The 18,961-nt window shown below is 38.8% G+C and overlaps 1 protein-coding gene across 3 annotated transcripts in view; it reads right to left on the reverse strand.

The window, feature by feature from the left end:
- vari (MAGUK p55 subfamily member vari) overlaps positions 1-18,961 on the reverse strand; it is a 331,137-nt gene that overhangs the window by 49,417 nt on the left and 262,759 nt on the right. For all 3 annotated transcript variants that reach the window (XM_067150876.2, XM_067150875.2, XM_067150877.2), the window contains one exon: positions 6,955-7,113. In XM_067150876.2, coding sequence (XP_067006977.1) covers positions 6,955-7,113 — 159 coding nt within the window. The remainder of the gene's footprint in view (positions 1-6,954; positions 7,114-18,961) is intronic.

The following is an 18,961-nucleotide window of genomic DNA, read 5'->3' on the forward strand; positions in this document are numbered from 1 at the left end:
AACAAATCGTCAGGAGTGCCAAGGTACAAATGAAGAGGACAGCGTTGGACCAGGTGCTCATTCGTCTGTTCTTCCAGGTTACAATCACACTTGTACCTGAAATAATTGCAACAACCATGTCCAGCCCTTAAGCTGTTGATACGGCACCAGAGGTTCTTCGGTAGGTCAAAACCGTTTGGCTTCTTTGTGGGATCAAGATGGTGGACACTTGTTCCCAATGCTTTTGTTGACCACTCTTTCTTAGCTTCCCTTAGTAGAGCTTGCTTCCGCCTTAAGTGAGGTGGAGGGATGTGACACAGCACAGGTAACCAGTGACATGGAGTTGATTTGATGGTACTAGTAATGCAATGCATTGTATCGTTCAAGTTTGTGTCTACCTTCTTCGCATGTACACTATCCAACCAGACAGGAGCACAGTACTCAGCAGCCGAGTAGACAAGGCTCATGCTAGTTAAACGTAGACAATCAGCAGAGGCTCCCCAAGAGGTACCACAGAGCTTATGCAGTATGTTGTTTCTTGCGGCGACTTTATGAGAAAGCTTAGTGATGTGCTCTTTGTAGTGACTTATTCCCTGACTTTACATACTCATTTTCGTTCAATTCTCTTCAGCCGTTTTCTTGTGATGCACATCCATACATTCATACATACAGACAGAAATTACAGAAAATTAAAAAGTGCATTTCCTTGTTACTGTGGACACGACTGATACAGAAATACCATTCTTTATCAATTCTGAGCAATGCACAGACAAAACTTTTATTTTATATTTATAAATATCATTAGATTATTATCATCGTATGGCCTCAGCTACGGTGTGCAGACATTTTAATTTTATGCCATCTAGCTTTCTACTCATCAATTTTCAATTTCCCGATTTACTCTAGGCCTACTAGACGGCAGAGTAAACTCAATCTGTCTTGGGCATCTGTGGCCGAGTTTTAATTAATTTTGTCGGGTGAACACCAAATGTGCCACCAGAGATCTTTTACATGCCAATATCATACGATGTGAAGTGTCGAATGGACTTTTCCTTGCCTTTCAATAATCCGCTATTTATGGATTTGGAGGCTGACACTCTACCACTGATCCACAGAAGCAGAAGCAGCCTTGAAGATGAAATGAATAATGGTGACAAACTGGGTAGGGAGGAGGGAGGAATCTGCTATGGCCTACTGCAGAATGAATGCATGGACACTAAGGTGTCCCGTATTTTCTGATTTTGACCTTTTTGAATGCTCACCCATAGTTTGAATGACTCTAAAACAAGCCTATACAAAATTTTGTTGAGATTGGAGCATTCTAACCCATGCCATTTGAGCGCAAAGTTGCATGAAGCATATGAAATTAATTTCATTTTGGTCCGTATTGATGATTTATCACTATCAACAAGGATGAGAAGGTCCACCTATTCAATACTGTATATAATATGTTATATTATTTATTACATCGAGACTAGTTTAGACTTTTATTGGGTCATATTCAGCCTTAAATTATAAATGGAAAAGAACATTAAATGTAACTTGAAAACACACTTGGCATGTCTTGAAGCACTGATGAAATATGTTGTGGTTACACATGAGTCCATTAAAATTGATGTCTCTTGCAAATATGTTGAACACTTTTGTGTCAATTTCTTTAAGGAAATCGTAGTCTTAATATAAAACAGTACTATCTTGCACATACATCCAACACTTCTGTGTCAGTTTTTCTTTTAAGGAAATCGTAGTCTTAATATAAAACAGTACTATCTTGCACATTAGGGGCCGATGCCCTTTGATGTTAGGGCCCTTAAAACAACAAGCATCATCATAATCATCTTGCACATATGTCCAACACTTTTGTATAATTTTTTATTTTAAAGAAATCATAGTCTTAATATAAAACAGTACATTATTATGATGTCCGTTCGGTGTAGCTTTTATCTTGCATTATTCCGGACTTGCCACCCACTGCCGAGTCAGCATACATGCACTGTTATCCATCGTGTCACATGTGTTTTCAGGCTGCTAACCTAACATAATGTCACATCAATTATGCAGTGCCAGGGAATGTATGTTTTTAATAGGAGATATAAAACATCAAATAACTGGACACAAATTACCATAAAATAGACAAGTGCTTAAAATGTTATTTTAGAACATACAGGAGGTAAAATTAACTGTTGTTTAAGTGCTAATCTTGTGGTTCATGAGTGCATGATATTTTGGGAGAAAAAAAGAATTCCAACATGAATCAGCATTGTTCACAAAAACTTATTAACCTGTATTCAGAGTGCAAAAAAAAAAAGAAAAAAGAAAAGAAGCGTGAAAATATTTTTAAGCATTGTGAAGAGGAGTTTAGAAATAAATTGGAACAATCTATTTGATATTGCATATGTGAATCCTCTACAAATGATGTTGAAGAAGACAGGATGTTTTTACTTTGGCAGAGAGAGTCAGGCAGATAAGGACAAAGAACTCTATACGTTAGCGATAAAAGAATCTAAGCAGGTTGTCAGAGCAGAAAGAGAAAAATGGATGAATAAATGGAACGATAAACTAAATGAAGGTGTAGATGGCAACAGAAAAATGTTGTATGGAATGATGGAATGATGAAGAATAGGAGGAGGTACAAAGAACAGACTAATTATCTGATTAGTGATAGTGGGTATCTCATTACAGATGACAGAGATATCAAAGAAGAATGGAAGAATTGTTCTGATAACCTGTTAAATGTGAAGGATATCACAAACATTACATTAGACAGATTAGTTAATGATGGAAGGATGGAAGACACTATAACAGATCTGACATGGAATGATATAGAATATGCATGGAAGTACAACAAAACAGGAAAATCTCCAGGCATTGATGAAGTGTGTGGTGAAATGATCAGGTCTATGGGAGATGCAGGAAAGCAGTGGTTGTATAGACTTTTTCACAAGATATGGAAGGACGGGCAGATACCAGCAGATTGGAAAAAAGGTATCATCATTCCACTCTTTAAGAAAGGTGACAGGAAGAAATGTTCCAATTACAGAGTTATTACATTAACTTCCCAAGTGGGAAAGCTGTATGAAAGGATTTTAGAAAGAAAAATAAGACCATTGATAGAATTAAAGTTATCAGAGGAACAATACGGATTCCAGAAAGGCAGATCAACATTTGATCTAATATTTGGACTGCATCAGCTAATGGAGAAGTATTATGAACATAATAAGGTCCTTTGGCTGGCCTTCCTGGATATCAAAAAGACCTTTGATACTGTATGCAGGGACAAAGTCTGGGAAGTGTTGAGAAACAGTGGAATCAATAATGACATAATAAAAATTGAGAATTTATATGAAGAGGAATGACAGAACCCTTTAGAATAACTACCGGCCTAAGACAAGGTGGAGTTCTGTCACCTCTTCGCTTCATTACTGTGATGAATGAGATTCAACAAGTACGCCAAAACGTTGGTGACAACAAAATGAAAGTCATGCTATTTGCTGATGACATCTGTATATGGGGAGATTCCAAGGAGGAACTTCAGGATCAGATCAATGCATGGACAGTAATAACTAAAGGGTAAAAGTGAAGTGTTGGTTATGCACCTGAAGGTTACATTAAAACAGAGGGTAAACAACTCAAGATGTCCAACAAATTCAAATATCTAGGAGGCATGATATCAACAACAGGCTCCATTGAAGAGGAACTTACCAGCAGGATTCAAGCTGGAGGAACATTCTATAGAGTTGTCCAAGACCTAATATGGAACCCAAAAGTACCATTGAAATGCAAGCGAGCTATTTATCTGACTTATTACATGCCAATTTTGACATATAGGAGTGAGATCTGGACCATGAGGAAAAAGGATGAAGCAAGGATTCAAGCAGCGGAAATGAGATTCGTCCGAGCGATGGTTGGCAAAACAAGACGAGATAACATTCGTAATGAGAACATCAGGGACATGGCGCAGGTTGGCAGAATGCAGGATAACATAACTCTGCGTAGACTCAAATCGTATGGTCACATGCAAAGGATGGATCCTGATCACATACCCAGAAAAATATATGAACTGCAGTTAAAATATTAAAGACAAAGAGGGCAGCCAAGAATGCGATATACAGACATGGTAAAAAACGACATTCAGTAACGAGGAGGTGGCTGGGACAGCATCGAAGAAGGAGAAAAGTACACAGAAAGAAGTTGATGGAGGGACTTCATTCGCCAACCCATAATATAGACGGAACCATGTGGGATATAGATAGAGTGTCAGGACATAAAGGCTACCTTTCAGGAGTAGACGAAAAACTTGCGGATAAAGAAGAAAATTACAACAAGAAAGAAGGAAAGAGAAACAAGAGTGTGCAGTGTCTACATCTTCTGCTGTACGTAATGTCATATCAACATCTGAAGATTCAGATAACGCACTTGTAAGTTCAGATGAAATCAACGTTGGTGAATTTTTAGGAGAGACTTCTGAGAGTACATCAATGCAGACTGCTGGAAGGTGTGGTACGAAAAATTTTATTACTCCTAAATTAGTAGCTGCTTTGGATAGATGCCAATTGAGTGTAAGAGATTCTGTATACAGGCGACAGCACAATACCGAAGATCTCTCTATTAATAAATCTTCTATTCATCGAATAGAGAAAAGAACATTCTGAAACAATTCTGCTTTCAATCGCATGACTTTCCTCGTGGCTGACAGGTACCGATACCAGATAAATAAGGATTTCCGTGAGCAGGTATCGGATATTTAAGTTATTGACCAGAAGCTTAGAACAATAATATAATTTTCAATTGATAAAATGCTTTTGCATTCAATATTTTATACTTTAAACCTCAAATCTTCAGAAACAACTTGTATTTTTAAATTTACACATGGACTACTTCTTGGGCGGCCAAAGAAAGAAAAAGTGTGAAGTGGTCGAAATCACGTGGTTTTGTTTACGCTTACTTTATTCTCTAGTTGTAAAGAGTTTAATATCTTGGAACATGAAAGAAAATGAGCGAGTATGATATGAAAATTAGCATTTCCAATACTAAAGTAATGTCAGTAGAGAAGGAACTTAAGAGGATTGAATGTCGTGTAGGAAACACAAAAGTAGAACAGGTGGATCATGGTAGTACAGGAAGTGAAATAGACTGAAGGCTTAGCATACCTAATGAAGCAAGCTTGCAGTTGTGATCAATGTTATTTTGTAAAATAAGCAAGTCCGAGATGAAAATGTCCTTTAAACTGCTTAGTTTTTAGGTTGAATTATCTGTATGGAAGTTAAAGCTAGGGGGATTCAGGATATCTTATTCACTTACTGGAACAGACGTAAAAGTAGCAACAATGATTAACGGTACAAAGAAGTAGAGACAATGGCACAAGATACAAAGCCAAGTTATCTCCTGGTGGGAGGGGGCAGTTTAATGCATCCACGTTAACCCCTGGCTGTAGTAAGAGGTGACTAAAAGGAGACTGCAGGGTTGGCACTACTAAGGGACCATAGCTGAGCCTGGCACTGCTTTCATTCACTTGTGTTAGGCTCCTCACTTTCATATTTCCTATCTGGCCTCCCTTGGTCAATTCTTGTTCTTTTCTGACCCCGGCAGTATTAGGTTTTTGAAGCCTGTGTGGCCCTTCTTTTTCTTTTGCCAATATTTTCAATCTTCAAATGATCGGAACACTTCTAAGTTTCCCCCTGAGTAGTGTTATGAGGTGAACTTCCTCTTAAAACAACCATCCATGAAGGGCACATTAGAAATGGACTATTGGTGTGCATATGAAAGGGCTCTGATTGAGCGGTCCTGCGAGACAAATGGAGAAGGATACGTTACCTAGAAGAAAAATGGACTCAGCCATGGAGAGTAAGAGAAGCAGATGGAGATTAACAAGACTATGGTTAGAGTTGTTAATGATTTCTAAGTAAGGTTTTGAACTAGATGAAGCTATAGTGCTGGTTGCAAACAGAGGATTGTGGAGACAGCACACTTCATTCACAGATGCTTGCAGACCAAATTCTGAAAGGCTTAACAGTCTATAACGATGATAAATGTCTTAATAATGTGGCTGATGAATACAGGATGTTGTCATTTAAAACAACTATCATCACCTGTGTAATATTATGGTTTTTGTTTTGTTTGTTATTGGTCTGTAGATAACACCACTTTTGTTTTTGTTTGTTAACTTCTTTCTGGTGGTGGCAGATTGACCTCCAAAACACTCCCTAGCAGCTACAATGAGTGTGTGATCTTATTTTCTCTTTGAGAATTCTTATGTCAAATAATCTGAACACCACAAAAGCAAAACTTGTGATCATACTTCGTGCTTTTATATTCAATCCAGCAACAAAAATCATAAAACTTGCAAATTAAAATGTTTATATTTGGAAAATAATTAATATTTTGAAACCTTCATGTGTGCAGTGACAGAAGCAGCCTCATAGCAATACAGTCCACTATAATAATTTAAATTAAAATTAGTTCAATCATTTATTCACCACCACTGAACTGTTTGCAGCCTTTGAATGGAGCAACAGATGCAGCGACCACGATGACGCTAGTAAAATATTGTAACATTAAACTTCATTATATTCAGAAGTAATATAATATAATATAATATAATATAATATAATATAATATAATATAATATAATACAATATAATATAGCTATATTTCTTTTTTTTTTATAATTTCTCTTTACGTCACACCGACACAGATAGGTCTTATGGCAACAATGGGATAGGAAAGGACTAGAAGTAGGAAGGAAGCAGTTGTGGCCTTAATTAAGGTACAGCCTGGTGTGAAAATGGGAAACCATGGAAAACCATCTTCAGGGCTATCGATAGTGGGGTTCAAACCGCTATCTCCCAGATGCAAGCTCACAGCTGCGCCCCCCTAATCGCTTGGCTAACTCACACGGTATTTCAGTAATCATATGGCATTTAGAGGTTAAAGTAATTTAAAAATTGTTATTAGGGTTAATATAAAATTTCATACCCTGGCTCCACAAATACTGATCTTGTGAGCATAGTCAGCTTCAGGTTTCACAAAAGCCTTCCGCCTCTCCTCCAGTTCCTGAGATGGGATGAGACCTGCTGGACCATTTGAGCCAACCAACTTGGCTTGCCACCAATTAGGATCTTTCTGATTAACAACCTAAAACAAAAATGTTAAGAAACAAAGAACTGAATAATGCACAACCAGTATTAAGGCCTTCACATACAACCAATTCCTATGTCAAATACTTTGATCACCACAAAAGCAAAACATGTGATCATGCTCCAATTAATTTGTGTTTTTATATTCAATCCAACAACAAAAATGATAAAACTTGCAAATATTTGGAAAATAATTAATATTTTGTAATTTGGTCAGCCATTGATGTTCCTTGTATTGTCTATCCTTAGTCCCGTTTCTTGACATGGGGTCGGGATTGATGGGAGATGAATTTATATTGCTTTTTCTTTTCTTTTTTACAACTGGATGTGCTTCCTTATGGCAACCTCTGTTGAGGAGCTAATGAAGATGAAATGGTGAATGAAATTGGGTAAGGAGGTGAAAGTAATATGCTGTGGCCAATGAATTGGAACTGTCACAACATTTGCCTGGAAGTGAAAATGGAAAACCACAGAAAACTATTCTCAGGGCAGCCAACAGAGGGGTTCAAACCCATGCATCTCCTGAATGCAGAGCTTGGCTCCATAGCCATAACATGTTAACACGCACAGCCACTCCGCTTCCTTGGTTTCGAATTTTTAAATTACGACTGTACTTCACGCCCGTGTTTAGCACAGTGATCAAAATATCCAAACATTGTCATGACAGCAAAGTTTCAATTCTCCGACTATCCTTTTTCTTCTCTCCTCTTGTTATTGCTTTAGTTCTACCACAAGACAGAAGAGTGACTCCACCTTTACAATACTGTACAATGTTATTCCTTTCTATTTTATTTTAAAAAGGGACATGTTTCATTTCTTCCCTGTGAGACATCTTCAGCCTAAAAATATTATTATAATAATAATAATCACATGATATACTTCATAATGCTAAAAACGATGACTTATCCTTAAAATGTTTACGAGTCAAGATGACTCATTCTGTCATATGCAAATAGCAAAACTACTGCATAGCATGCTCCACCGGAATAATAATAATAATAATAATAATAATAATAATAATAATAATAATAATAATAATAATAATAATAATAATAATAATCATATGGCCTCAGCTACCGTGTGCAGATATTTCAATTTGACGCCATCTGGCTGTCTGCTCGTCAGTTTCGACGTTCCGTTTTACTCTAGGCCCCCACTAGATGGCAGACCGAGTAAACCGAAACTCTCTTGGGCGTCTATGGCTGAGATTTAATGAACTTCACGGACAACGCCAGGCTAGGCTGCGCCTAGCATCTAGAGGTTGTCCAACAAGGTGGGCAGCCTCAAGACCTAGTTGTACCACACCACCTGTTAGTTGCAGTTGAGTGGGGTTACATGAACGTGTCAGGCATGTGATAGCAGTGATGTGATGCACTGAAGAGCAGCAGATATTTCTCATCGAGATATATCTTTCAAAGAAAAAGTCGTATGCCAAATCTTTAAGTAAATTTCACCGTCACTATCCTGAGGCACCTTTGCCATCGAAAAGGAATGAGGTTGTTTAAGAAGTGGTGGGGAACACGCTCAATTTCCGATAGGAGTGGTGTCCTAAATGAGCACTCACCAAGGAATGGCTTCAAGAAATCCAACCAAGGATCCAACTGAGTCTAAAAGAATTGATCCAGTGACACTCCCAAGAATTCATAAATTAAATCTAAAGATGAGACTAGTACAGACACTGGTACTCTCTATCTTCCTTATGGTGCTGAATCGTAGACTTTACGAGCTTCAAATTTGAATAAGATCAACTCTCATTCAAGATGTGGTGCTGGAGAAGAATGCTTCGCATTCCTTGGACAGCATTTCGAACCAACAAATCCATCCTCAAGGAGCTGAACATCAGTGCCAGGTTAATGGCAAAATGTCAACAGAGGATTCTCCAATTCTTTGGTCATATTATGGGTCGTGGAGAAGGAAGCCTTGAAAAGTACATAATCTTGGGAAACGTGCCTGGAAAGAGGGAGCATGGGCGAGCACCTATACGATGGACAGATGGCGTAAAACATGCAACTAGGACATCGTTCTTACAATCTACCCGTATAGCAGAAGACCGTGGAGGATGGAAACGGGTACAAAGAAATATCTTCAGAGATCACGATCCTTAGGATTGAGGGACCGATATAGACATAGACAAAGACAAAGACTGAGCCGGATGTGTATTCCAAGTTTTGTATATCCATATACAACAGAACTGTGTAAACATCATACTTTGGTTTTTTTTTTATGAGTAATGAAGGTTGGTTTCATCCCAGTGGTTATGTGAATGGTCAGAATTCAGTATTGGGACAGTGAAAATTCTCGTGAAGTTATGTTGTACAATGAAACACATGGGAGTATGGTGTGCGACATCGAAAATCGGTCCTATATTTTTTCAAGACAGTGAATTCGCAGCACTCTGTGAATAATATTTATGAAACGCATGGGAGTATGGTGTGTGACATGGACAATCGGTCCTATATTTTTTCAAGACAGTGAATTCATAGCACTATGTGAATAATATTTTGCAGTTATTCACTCAAATGCTCATAAAAGGAAAATGGTATGCTTACTTCCAATAGAATAGTGCAACAGCTCAAACCAGCATATTCACTGCACGCTGTTCATGAAATTCTCTACGATTGGGTAAATACCTGCAATCTCTGTAATCCTATCAGTTGTTCACCTAATCTTTTCTTAAATTATTTCAAAGTAGTTGGAAATTTAACAAACATCTTCGTTGGTAAATTATTCTAGTCTCTAACTCCTCTCTCTACACATGAATATTTGCCCCAGTTTGTCCTCTTGAATTTCAACTTTATCATGTTATGCTCTTTTCTACTTTTAAAATATCCACTCAACCTTATTTCCTTACTAACGGCAACTCATGCCGTATCTTCACTGACAGTTCAGAAAGTAGAACTTAGTGAAGCAGTTCATCTCCTTACTACCAAGTCCTCCCAACCCAAGGTTTGCAACATTTTTGTAACACCACTCTCTTGTCGTAAATAATCCATAACAAGTCGTGCTGCTTTCCTTTGGATCTTTTCCAGTCCTTGAATCAAGAAATCCTAGTGAGGGTTCCGTACAGTGGAACCATGCCCTAATGGAGGTCTTACCAGTGACTTATATGCCATCTGCTTTACATCTGCTCATCATTATCATTTCTTCACTCCAGCAAGCTGGGTGCGGTTGTGTACAAGACTCCTCCAGTTTGTCCTGTCCATCCACAGATAATGTTCATATTTGAAATGCCAGTTTCTATCTCTGATTTCAAGGTCCTTGAAAATCTGCTTCTCCCAAATATCCCAAGGTCTTTTTCCAGGAACACTGCTGTCAAAGTATGCTCGAGGAGTCCTAAGGGATTCCATTCATTCTTTTCATGTGACAATACCATTGCAATCTCTTCACTTCAAGGCTCTCCAGCAGGCTTCTTTCCACTCCAAGCTATTGTCGGATATCTATATTCCTTTTTTTTCAATATATATATATTTTTTACACAGCTTACGCTCCCATTGGAGCAATTTTATCAGTCATATACATTAAAGTCTAATAGTATTAAATAGAGTCAGCTTTTCAGCTTCTTCCGCTCCCAAAACTTCTTCATCCTGTAAGACCTGGCTGCCCTTTGGTTGTCAGTAATGGTGTACTTCCTTCATTCAAATGTTATGAGTTTGAATAATAAGTGTTTATTCCTTAGAATTCTCTTCTCTTCTCTGCCTTCAATTTTGAGCATTGATAAATTTAATTCTTCTAAATCATATATGATCTCTGTGAACCAAGTGTTCTTTGTTTTGTTTTTCTTATTTTATCTTTTTTAGACAAGAACCGAGGAACTTAATTTCTGTTGCCTGAAGACAACTCTGTTGATCCAGTAAGTGTTGCTGCTTCCAGACCATACATCAATATAGGTAACAGACATATTTTGTACAAGCCAATCTTGGAAATGAACGGAAATGTTTCGTCCCAAAGTATTTGACATACAGCGTGACAGAATGTAGAAGCTTTCTGTATTCTGTCGCTAATCTCTTGATGTATGGTATTTTCTGAGGACAGAACACTACCTAGGTACTGGAAGTTGTCTACATCTATAACCCCCTAAATACCCTCATAACCATATAAAGAGATGTGCAACTCTTATTTACAACCCCGTTAATATGATTTCCGCAATGAAGATCATTCCTTATATTAACTCCTAGGTACTTACAACAGTCCCCATGAGGTATATTCACTCCATCAACAAAGTAATTAAAACTGAGGGGGCTTTTCCTCTTGGTGAAACTAACAATCTAACTTTTCACCCCATTTATCAGCATACCATTGTCTACCATCCATATCACTACATTATCAAGATCTTTTTCCAGTTGTTGACCATTTTGTGACTAATTTTTTTATTCTGTGCAATATGACATCATCTGAAAAAGCCATATCTTTGATTGCAGTTCTTAGCTTATACACTGAAGAAAATGGAAATTGCAACACTCAGAAGGAGTGGTGCTACATTGCTGCAATTGAACATGCAGAACAAGTGTTTGGTTGTGATTTGATTATTACACTTTCAGGTCCCTCTGACTGCAAGTTTGGACAACAATCAATACAGGATGTGCCCACCACGAACTGCAATACATTGATGAATTCGTCGAGGCATGGAGTCAATAAGGCCCTGGATCGCTTCCTGAGTAATTGTGGTCCATGCTTGCTGCACTGCATGGGTCAGTTGTTCCAGAGTTGTGGGTGGCTGAGAACGGTTGGCCAGTTGTCGATCCATCATGTCCCACACATGCTCAATAGGACTGTGGTCCGGGGATCTGGCGGGCCATTCTAAGGTTGTGATGTCATGGACAGCTTCTCTGGAGATGCGTGCAGTGTGAACCCGGGCATTGTCCTGCTGAAACATCCCGTTAGCAATGTTCGCCATCATAGGGACAACCACTGGATTGAGTACCCTATCAATGTACTATTATTTATTATTATTTATCTATTACATCTTATCTATTACACTATCAATGTACTTTCGAGCAGTCATAGTTCCCTCAACAAGCACTAATTGTGATTTCACATTAAAGCCAATAGCTCCCCAGACCATAATGCTTGGTGTTGGCCCTGTGTGCCTCTCGACAATAAGATCTGGGCAGCCCCTCTCCCCGGTATGATGGTGCACACGATTCCGGCAATCACTGCGAGCAAGACAGAAGCGCGATTCATCACTAAAGACTACCCTATGCCATTCGTCGACCCACGTCGATCTTTCTCGACACCAGGCCAGCCTTATACGTCGCTGTTGTGGGGTCAATGGAACATCTTCTGCAGGGACACGGGCTCGTAAGCCAGCTGCACGCAGGTGATTACCAACTGTTTGTTGTGTAACGTAAGGTGCCACAGCTGCTCGAATTTGCACTGCTGTTGCATGGGGTTCCATCCGGGCCATCCGAATGATGCGGCGATCCTATCTCACAGTTTTCTGTCGCGCTGGGCCTGTGCCAGGTCCACGAGTGTGGGTACCTTCATTTGAACACTGCTGCCATACACGTTGTGCCGTAGATGCCTGTCAGCCAACATCTGCAGCGACAGTCCTTAGCGATAATCCAGCATCACACAGCCCAATTATCCGAGCCCTCTCATACGGCGACAGTTGTTGATAGCGTGCTCTTCTCTGTCGTCGAGGCATGTTTGACGGGGAACACTTCACTGTGTAACGGACTCTCCACTTCATCGGCAACTACTGTTATGAAATTCGCCACGCACATAACCTTTTTTCTACGATTAGTATGGACTTACCCTCATCATGATATAACTGCATTTTTTCTCCAACTGAACTTGCATACTTCATACTTTGCATGAACTCTACTCTATTCATCTTCACCATCTTCGATAAACTAACTTCCTTTTTGCCGGCTGACGTCACGTGACCGCCTGGTTTATTCGCGCATGCTTCACTAATCTCTGGAATCTTCCAAATATATTTCTCATTCTACTCCACACTATAAATACCTGGCCTTCCTCTGGAAATCTTGAGATGGACTTAGGCCTGTGTGGAGGGAGCAACATCCTACGTCAACTTCGTCCTTAATTACATGTGCCCAGATGTCTTCATTTGCGGGCAGTTCAATTTGCTTCATGATGAGGTATGACAAACTGATTTCTTTACTGTAAATATTTTAAATTGCATTGGGACAGACTTTCCCTGCAAAATTAAACTGGGAGCATGGCATTTCCAGGCCGAAATCTCACTTGCCCCTTTGTATTTAAAACTTTTCATTGACGAGCTTCGTAACAACTTTCTTTTGAAGTGTGCGTGTGATGTATTGGCAACTGTGCGACTTCTACTGTATACACACTTCTATTCGTTCAGTGCTTCGGGATATTGTGAAAACTGGTTTAATGGAACTACATTGTGGTTATTTGGCTGTAGAACTACGTCACCTAGTGTTAATCTGTGTGATAACGGAAGTGGTGGTGACCTGCATATAGTATTTGCATTTTGCTCAGATAATTTTTCTGCTGGTATACTTGAATTTGCTAACTGAACGTCTTCCTTTTCTTGTCGTTCTGGGTTTCTCTTTTTATTGCAGTATTCATCCTTTCCTTGTTTGTCCCTTTCCTTTCCTGTGGCATTCTTTCTCTTGGATATCTTATCTCTTTTTTTTATATATAATGAATTTGTAATCCGTGTAAGTGGTTGGGAAAATATTATATTTGTATAGTCCTCCTTTCATGTAAATTGTCAGAGGTTTGATTTATTATTTCAATATATATATATATATATATATATTTATTTCTAAATTTTATATTGGTTTCTGATCTATTTTCACTTATGTCCCTTATTCCTCCTTACATTTTTTCTTTAACTTTCCAGGTTATGTAGCATCCTTTCCTTTGCCCAATATCTTGTTACTCAGCAATGCTTGTTGGAGATTTCTAAGACCACGGCCTCCATTCTTAATTGGATAGTTACTTCATTGCATAAATCGTACTACTTGAGGGGAAACTATTCTTAGATTTTCCCTTAGCACTATTATACATAATATATGTATATTACTCCCATGGGCCCAGTTACAACTGCAAGTCGACTACGCTACACCAGAGCATACTGGAGTTGATTCCTCCGCGACCAATCACGTGAGGAGACCTGTAGCAACAATCTAATGGGTCTGAAACTTTGATCATTTACATACCTACATGGCATCGTTCCATATCTTGAAAATCAACACAAACGGCCAGTGTCTTCATGGTGTTGCAATTTCCATTTTCTTAAGTGCATCATTTATATACGTGTAACATAAAGGTCCAATATGAATGTTCTTTCTAGTCTTTTTAGCTAATGCGGTAATTGTCATGGACAATGCACCTGAACATTCGGTCAGAATTGAGAAACTGTCAAACCCATCGCGGATGTAATTAAGTTTCTGGATGGGAAAGGAATCCCTTACAAGGTGAACAGTGTCAAGTTGGAACTTCTTAATATAATGCCACAGCATATTAAGGACTCGTGCAGCACGTATTGGGTAGATGATGTTACACTGCAATAGGGAAGGCATATTTTAATATTACCCTTGTAGATACTATTGTTCTCTGAATTCCATTGAAAGTGTGTGGAGCTAAGTACAGGGCCATGTGGTGTGTAACAACGATACTTTCACTTTTTCGGAAGCAAGAAAACTACTGCAGGTCGGGATTGGACTGGAGACTCCTCAACATTGGGAAATATGTGTAAAACACATCATCAGGGTGGAAAAAAGAATAATGAGGGACACAGACTGGCTAGTACAAGATACCATTAAGCAGAAAACGTGAACAACTCTGACAGTGATGGCGATGCTACTGAGGGGATTGAAAAACTTATCTTTCTTCCAGCGACTACATTGGTGAGTGATATTTAAAGTCATTTGTTTTCGGTTTAGACTCAGTTAATTCATAAATGTTGAAATTAATTTATGCATAAATACATTTAGAAACTACCTGAAAAAGAAAACACGAGAACAGAAATATCTTTTTTTTTTCTTTTTCAGGTATTGTCCAAATATATTTACTCAAAAATTAGTTTTGACAGACTGAAGAATCTGACACTTTTAAAATATATTGGTGAGTACGTTTAATCTTCAGAATTATATCAAATATTTTGTGGGAATACCAATATAAATGGTCCGTTATTGGACATTATAAATTTTCCAACTAACTCATCCCTGGTTGCCAGCGTTTCGCCCCAGTGTGCTAAGTTGGGCTCATCAGTTGGCAATAGCACACCCACCAAGACACATGGCTAGGTGCATACCGTGGAGGCCACTGCGTAGGCTACTTGGAGCCACTGGCGGTGCCAATGCGCTATGAGAGACTGTCTCATTACCAAAAATTGATGCCTGCCTGGCCATCAGATGATATAGATGTTGATTCCCATACGGAACCTGAAATATTTGTCCCAAATGAGTAAATTTATAATACCAATATAAATAGTCCATTATTGGACATTATAAATTCTCCAGCTGATTCATAACTGGTTGCCAGAGACCATTCGTCTAGCAAAATCACTGAATAGCCCGTTTGGTGGCATGATCGTTAAGGTTTGATGTCTACAAGGTCTGACAGTGTGGTTAGCTAGTTCAAGTGCTGTCAAATTGCATACCAAAAAGCCTTGGTTCAATTCCAAACCTCTCCATAGTGTTCATATGGAGCGAGGGCACACGATGCTGTTGATCTGTCCGTCGGATGGCGGGGTGTTAAACCTTAAGCAGACTATGGGCTTTCCACCCCTCCCTACCTCATTATCAACACCATCACACACCCAGATGTGCAGGTTGACCATGGGTGTCAATTAGAAAGACATGCACCAGGCCTCTCCAGAGCCCACATAATATCACAACACTGAGTGGTAGCTAGAGTAATCAGCTTTCATGGAGTAAGATGATGAGGATGATGATGATGATGATGATGATGAACGCTCTAGGAGGTGCTTGACTAGCATCTTATCCTGTAGTGGTTAAGATGGGTATCTTACAGGGCAGTATTATTGGCAGTGGCGTATACTGAGGGCTACCAAGGCTATCGGTGAAGCCCAAACCTCAACTGAGAGAGATGGAAGTATAAAGCACATTATAATGTAAGCATCTGACACATTGTTCCGTTTACAAAACTTGAAAGCAGTGAGAAAAAACGTCGCACATATTTCTGAGAGCTAAGCATCGGAGATTGATATCCCAGCCCAGACTCTTGTCCCTCTCCCCTCAACTTACTTCATAAAAGAAGAAAATCCATTATTTAAGTTAGCTAACCAATATGTGAAGGGAAAGAAAAAGGATAATAGATAGCATCAATTATAACTGTCAGGCCCAATCCCCACGGCTCCCCCTCCCCTCCGCGTATATGGTCAAGTTTTATGGGTTAGTGGCTGGCCGGCAAGCGGATAGTTTTCCCTCCGCCTTACCATTTTACGTAAGTCCTAATATTTTATATCATAAAGTATTTGAATATATATTTTAACTAGGTACAATAGCGTTTCATTCTTTATTCTTTTTTATAGTACTAGAGGAGCATTTGCAGAAACATAACGGGAGGTTTGTTCCGCTCTGATTGAAAAAGTCCGGTCCTGCAACAATCGAGCAAACGTCATCTGCCCTGACAGCACAAGCATGGCTAATATTTTTAAGATGTATACAACGGAGAACATATCAATGCAACCTATAATGGCATTAATTTCAAAGGATGTCAAATTGGATGAGAAGATGGTAGCTTTATAATGGCAGCAACAATACAAGCAGTGACAAGTAACATTTTATCAGTGGCTGACTCAGCTAATGGATCCATCCAGGGTGTTGATACACGTTGTATGAGTGTAAAGGATAGGAGGAATGAGTAGACAATTCAAGAGTGTTTTTAAATATATTCCATGTCTTACGTGTTTGGGTTACAACATGCATTATTATACAAAAATGCAAAGTGTACTTATAGTGTTCAAGAGTTGAGGTTATACAGGACAATGGTTAATGTGATATGATAAGATGTAGTAACTTGAGACTTGGGTAAGGCAAGCATTCTGTCCATTTAGCCAAAAAAAAAACGGACTTTAATTTGCTAAACCTTAGGTTTCCATCTCCACTGATCAGGTGTTGAGTATTGACAGTAGCAGTGGCCAGTGCAGTAGCTCGTGAAGGTGCCTTCACAACACAACAGGCTTCTGTGTTGGCTATTGGCTGCAGCTCAAAATGCTGAAGGCTTCACGTTCACTAAACCAACTATCAAAACGTGGTAACCTAAGTCTAGTGGTAGCCCACGTCTTGATCCCAGCATATGCCACCGATTATTGGACCTTGACGTTTTCTAATATATAAATGATATGAGTACAGAACTGGAATCACAGCTAAAGCTCTCTGCGGATTGTATTATACTCTACAGAGTAGTAAATGAGTTGCAGGATTGTGAGCGACTCTAGGGGACTTCAACAATGTTGTGAGACGGACAGCGGATAATAGTATGATGGTTAATGGGATGAAAAGTGAAGTTTCACCAAGAGGCGAAGTCCTCCCAGTTTTAATTATGTGTTGATGGAGTTAGAACACTGTAAGTATCTAGGTGTTAATATAAGGAATGATCTTCATTGGGATAATCATATTAACAAGGTTCTTAAGAAAAGTTACAGATCTCTTCACAGTTATGAAAGTATTTAGGGGTTGAAGTACGGATGTAATGGAGGGGGCGTATAAGTCCCTGGTAGTAAGTAAGTAAGTAAGTAAGTAATATGTTTTATTTATCCTGGCAAAGTTAGGGATGTACTCCCTTTCTTACACTTAACCAGTCTTAACCTAAAACACTTAATAATAACTACTGATGACAATAATATGATAATATGGACAATAGTAACAGTAATACCATTAAGAAAAGTAACCACACTTTAAAAAAAATATCATATCACCTATATAATATAAATCGTACGTAAAGTGCAGAATATAATTATGAATAATGAGTACTAAGAGTATTATTATGAATAATGAGTACTAAGGATATAACTATGAATAATGAGTCCTAAGAATATAATTATGAATAATGAGTACTAAGAATATCATTATGAATAATGAGTACTATAACAACTACTGAAGAAAAAGTTTAGAAAATATATACATTTCTACAGTACACCGAAATATCGCCTTCAGTTAAGAGGTGAAGAGAAGGATTAGTAAGAAGTATAAGAAGAGGAAGAAGAATATCTGTGAAAGGAAGAGGGAAATGATGATGAAGAGGCGGTAGGAGTGGGTGTTTTCAGGTCATAATTTGATGATTCATGCTTGTTTACCTAGTATTTCGACACAGGCATGTTTAAAAGCTAAGCTGCTGGACATGCTTCTGACGTCCACTGGTAAGAGATTCCATTGTCGGGCTGCGGTAACGGTGAATGATTTCGTGTAGATTGCTGTTCTGTGTACAGGAAGGGATAAACACATGGTGCTGCAGGATCGGGTATTTTTGTTATGGTCTGTGGAGAGGAGCTTCATTCGATCACGGAGATAGGCTGGTTGAGAACTTTTAAGAATAGTATGCAAGAAGCAAAGAGTATGAAGTGTGCGTCGTTCTTGCAGGCGAAGCCACCCGAGCCGCGTGTAAGACGGTGTGACATGGTCAGCGTAACGAAGTCCACAGATAAATCTTACACAGGCATTCTGAGCGCACTGTAATTTCCTTCCCCAGTCTACTCCTAGGTTGTTGTAAACTATGTCGCAATAATCAAAATGAGGTAATGCGAGTGATTCAACAAGAATTTTCTTTAGTTTAAAAGGGAAAGTGAATTTGAATTTACTGAGACAGCGTAGCGTTCCGTATATTTTCCTACACACAGATATAGTTTGGGCAGACCAGGACAGATGTTCGTCAAATATTATGCCAAG

This window comes from Anabrus simplex, chromosome 7 (genome assembly GCF_040414725.1).
Source record: "Anabrus simplex isolate iqAnaSimp1 chromosome 7, ASM4041472v1, whole genome shotgun sequence".
Lineage (NCBI taxonomy): Eukaryota > Metazoa > Arthropoda > Insecta > Orthoptera > Tettigoniidae > Anabrus > Anabrus simplex.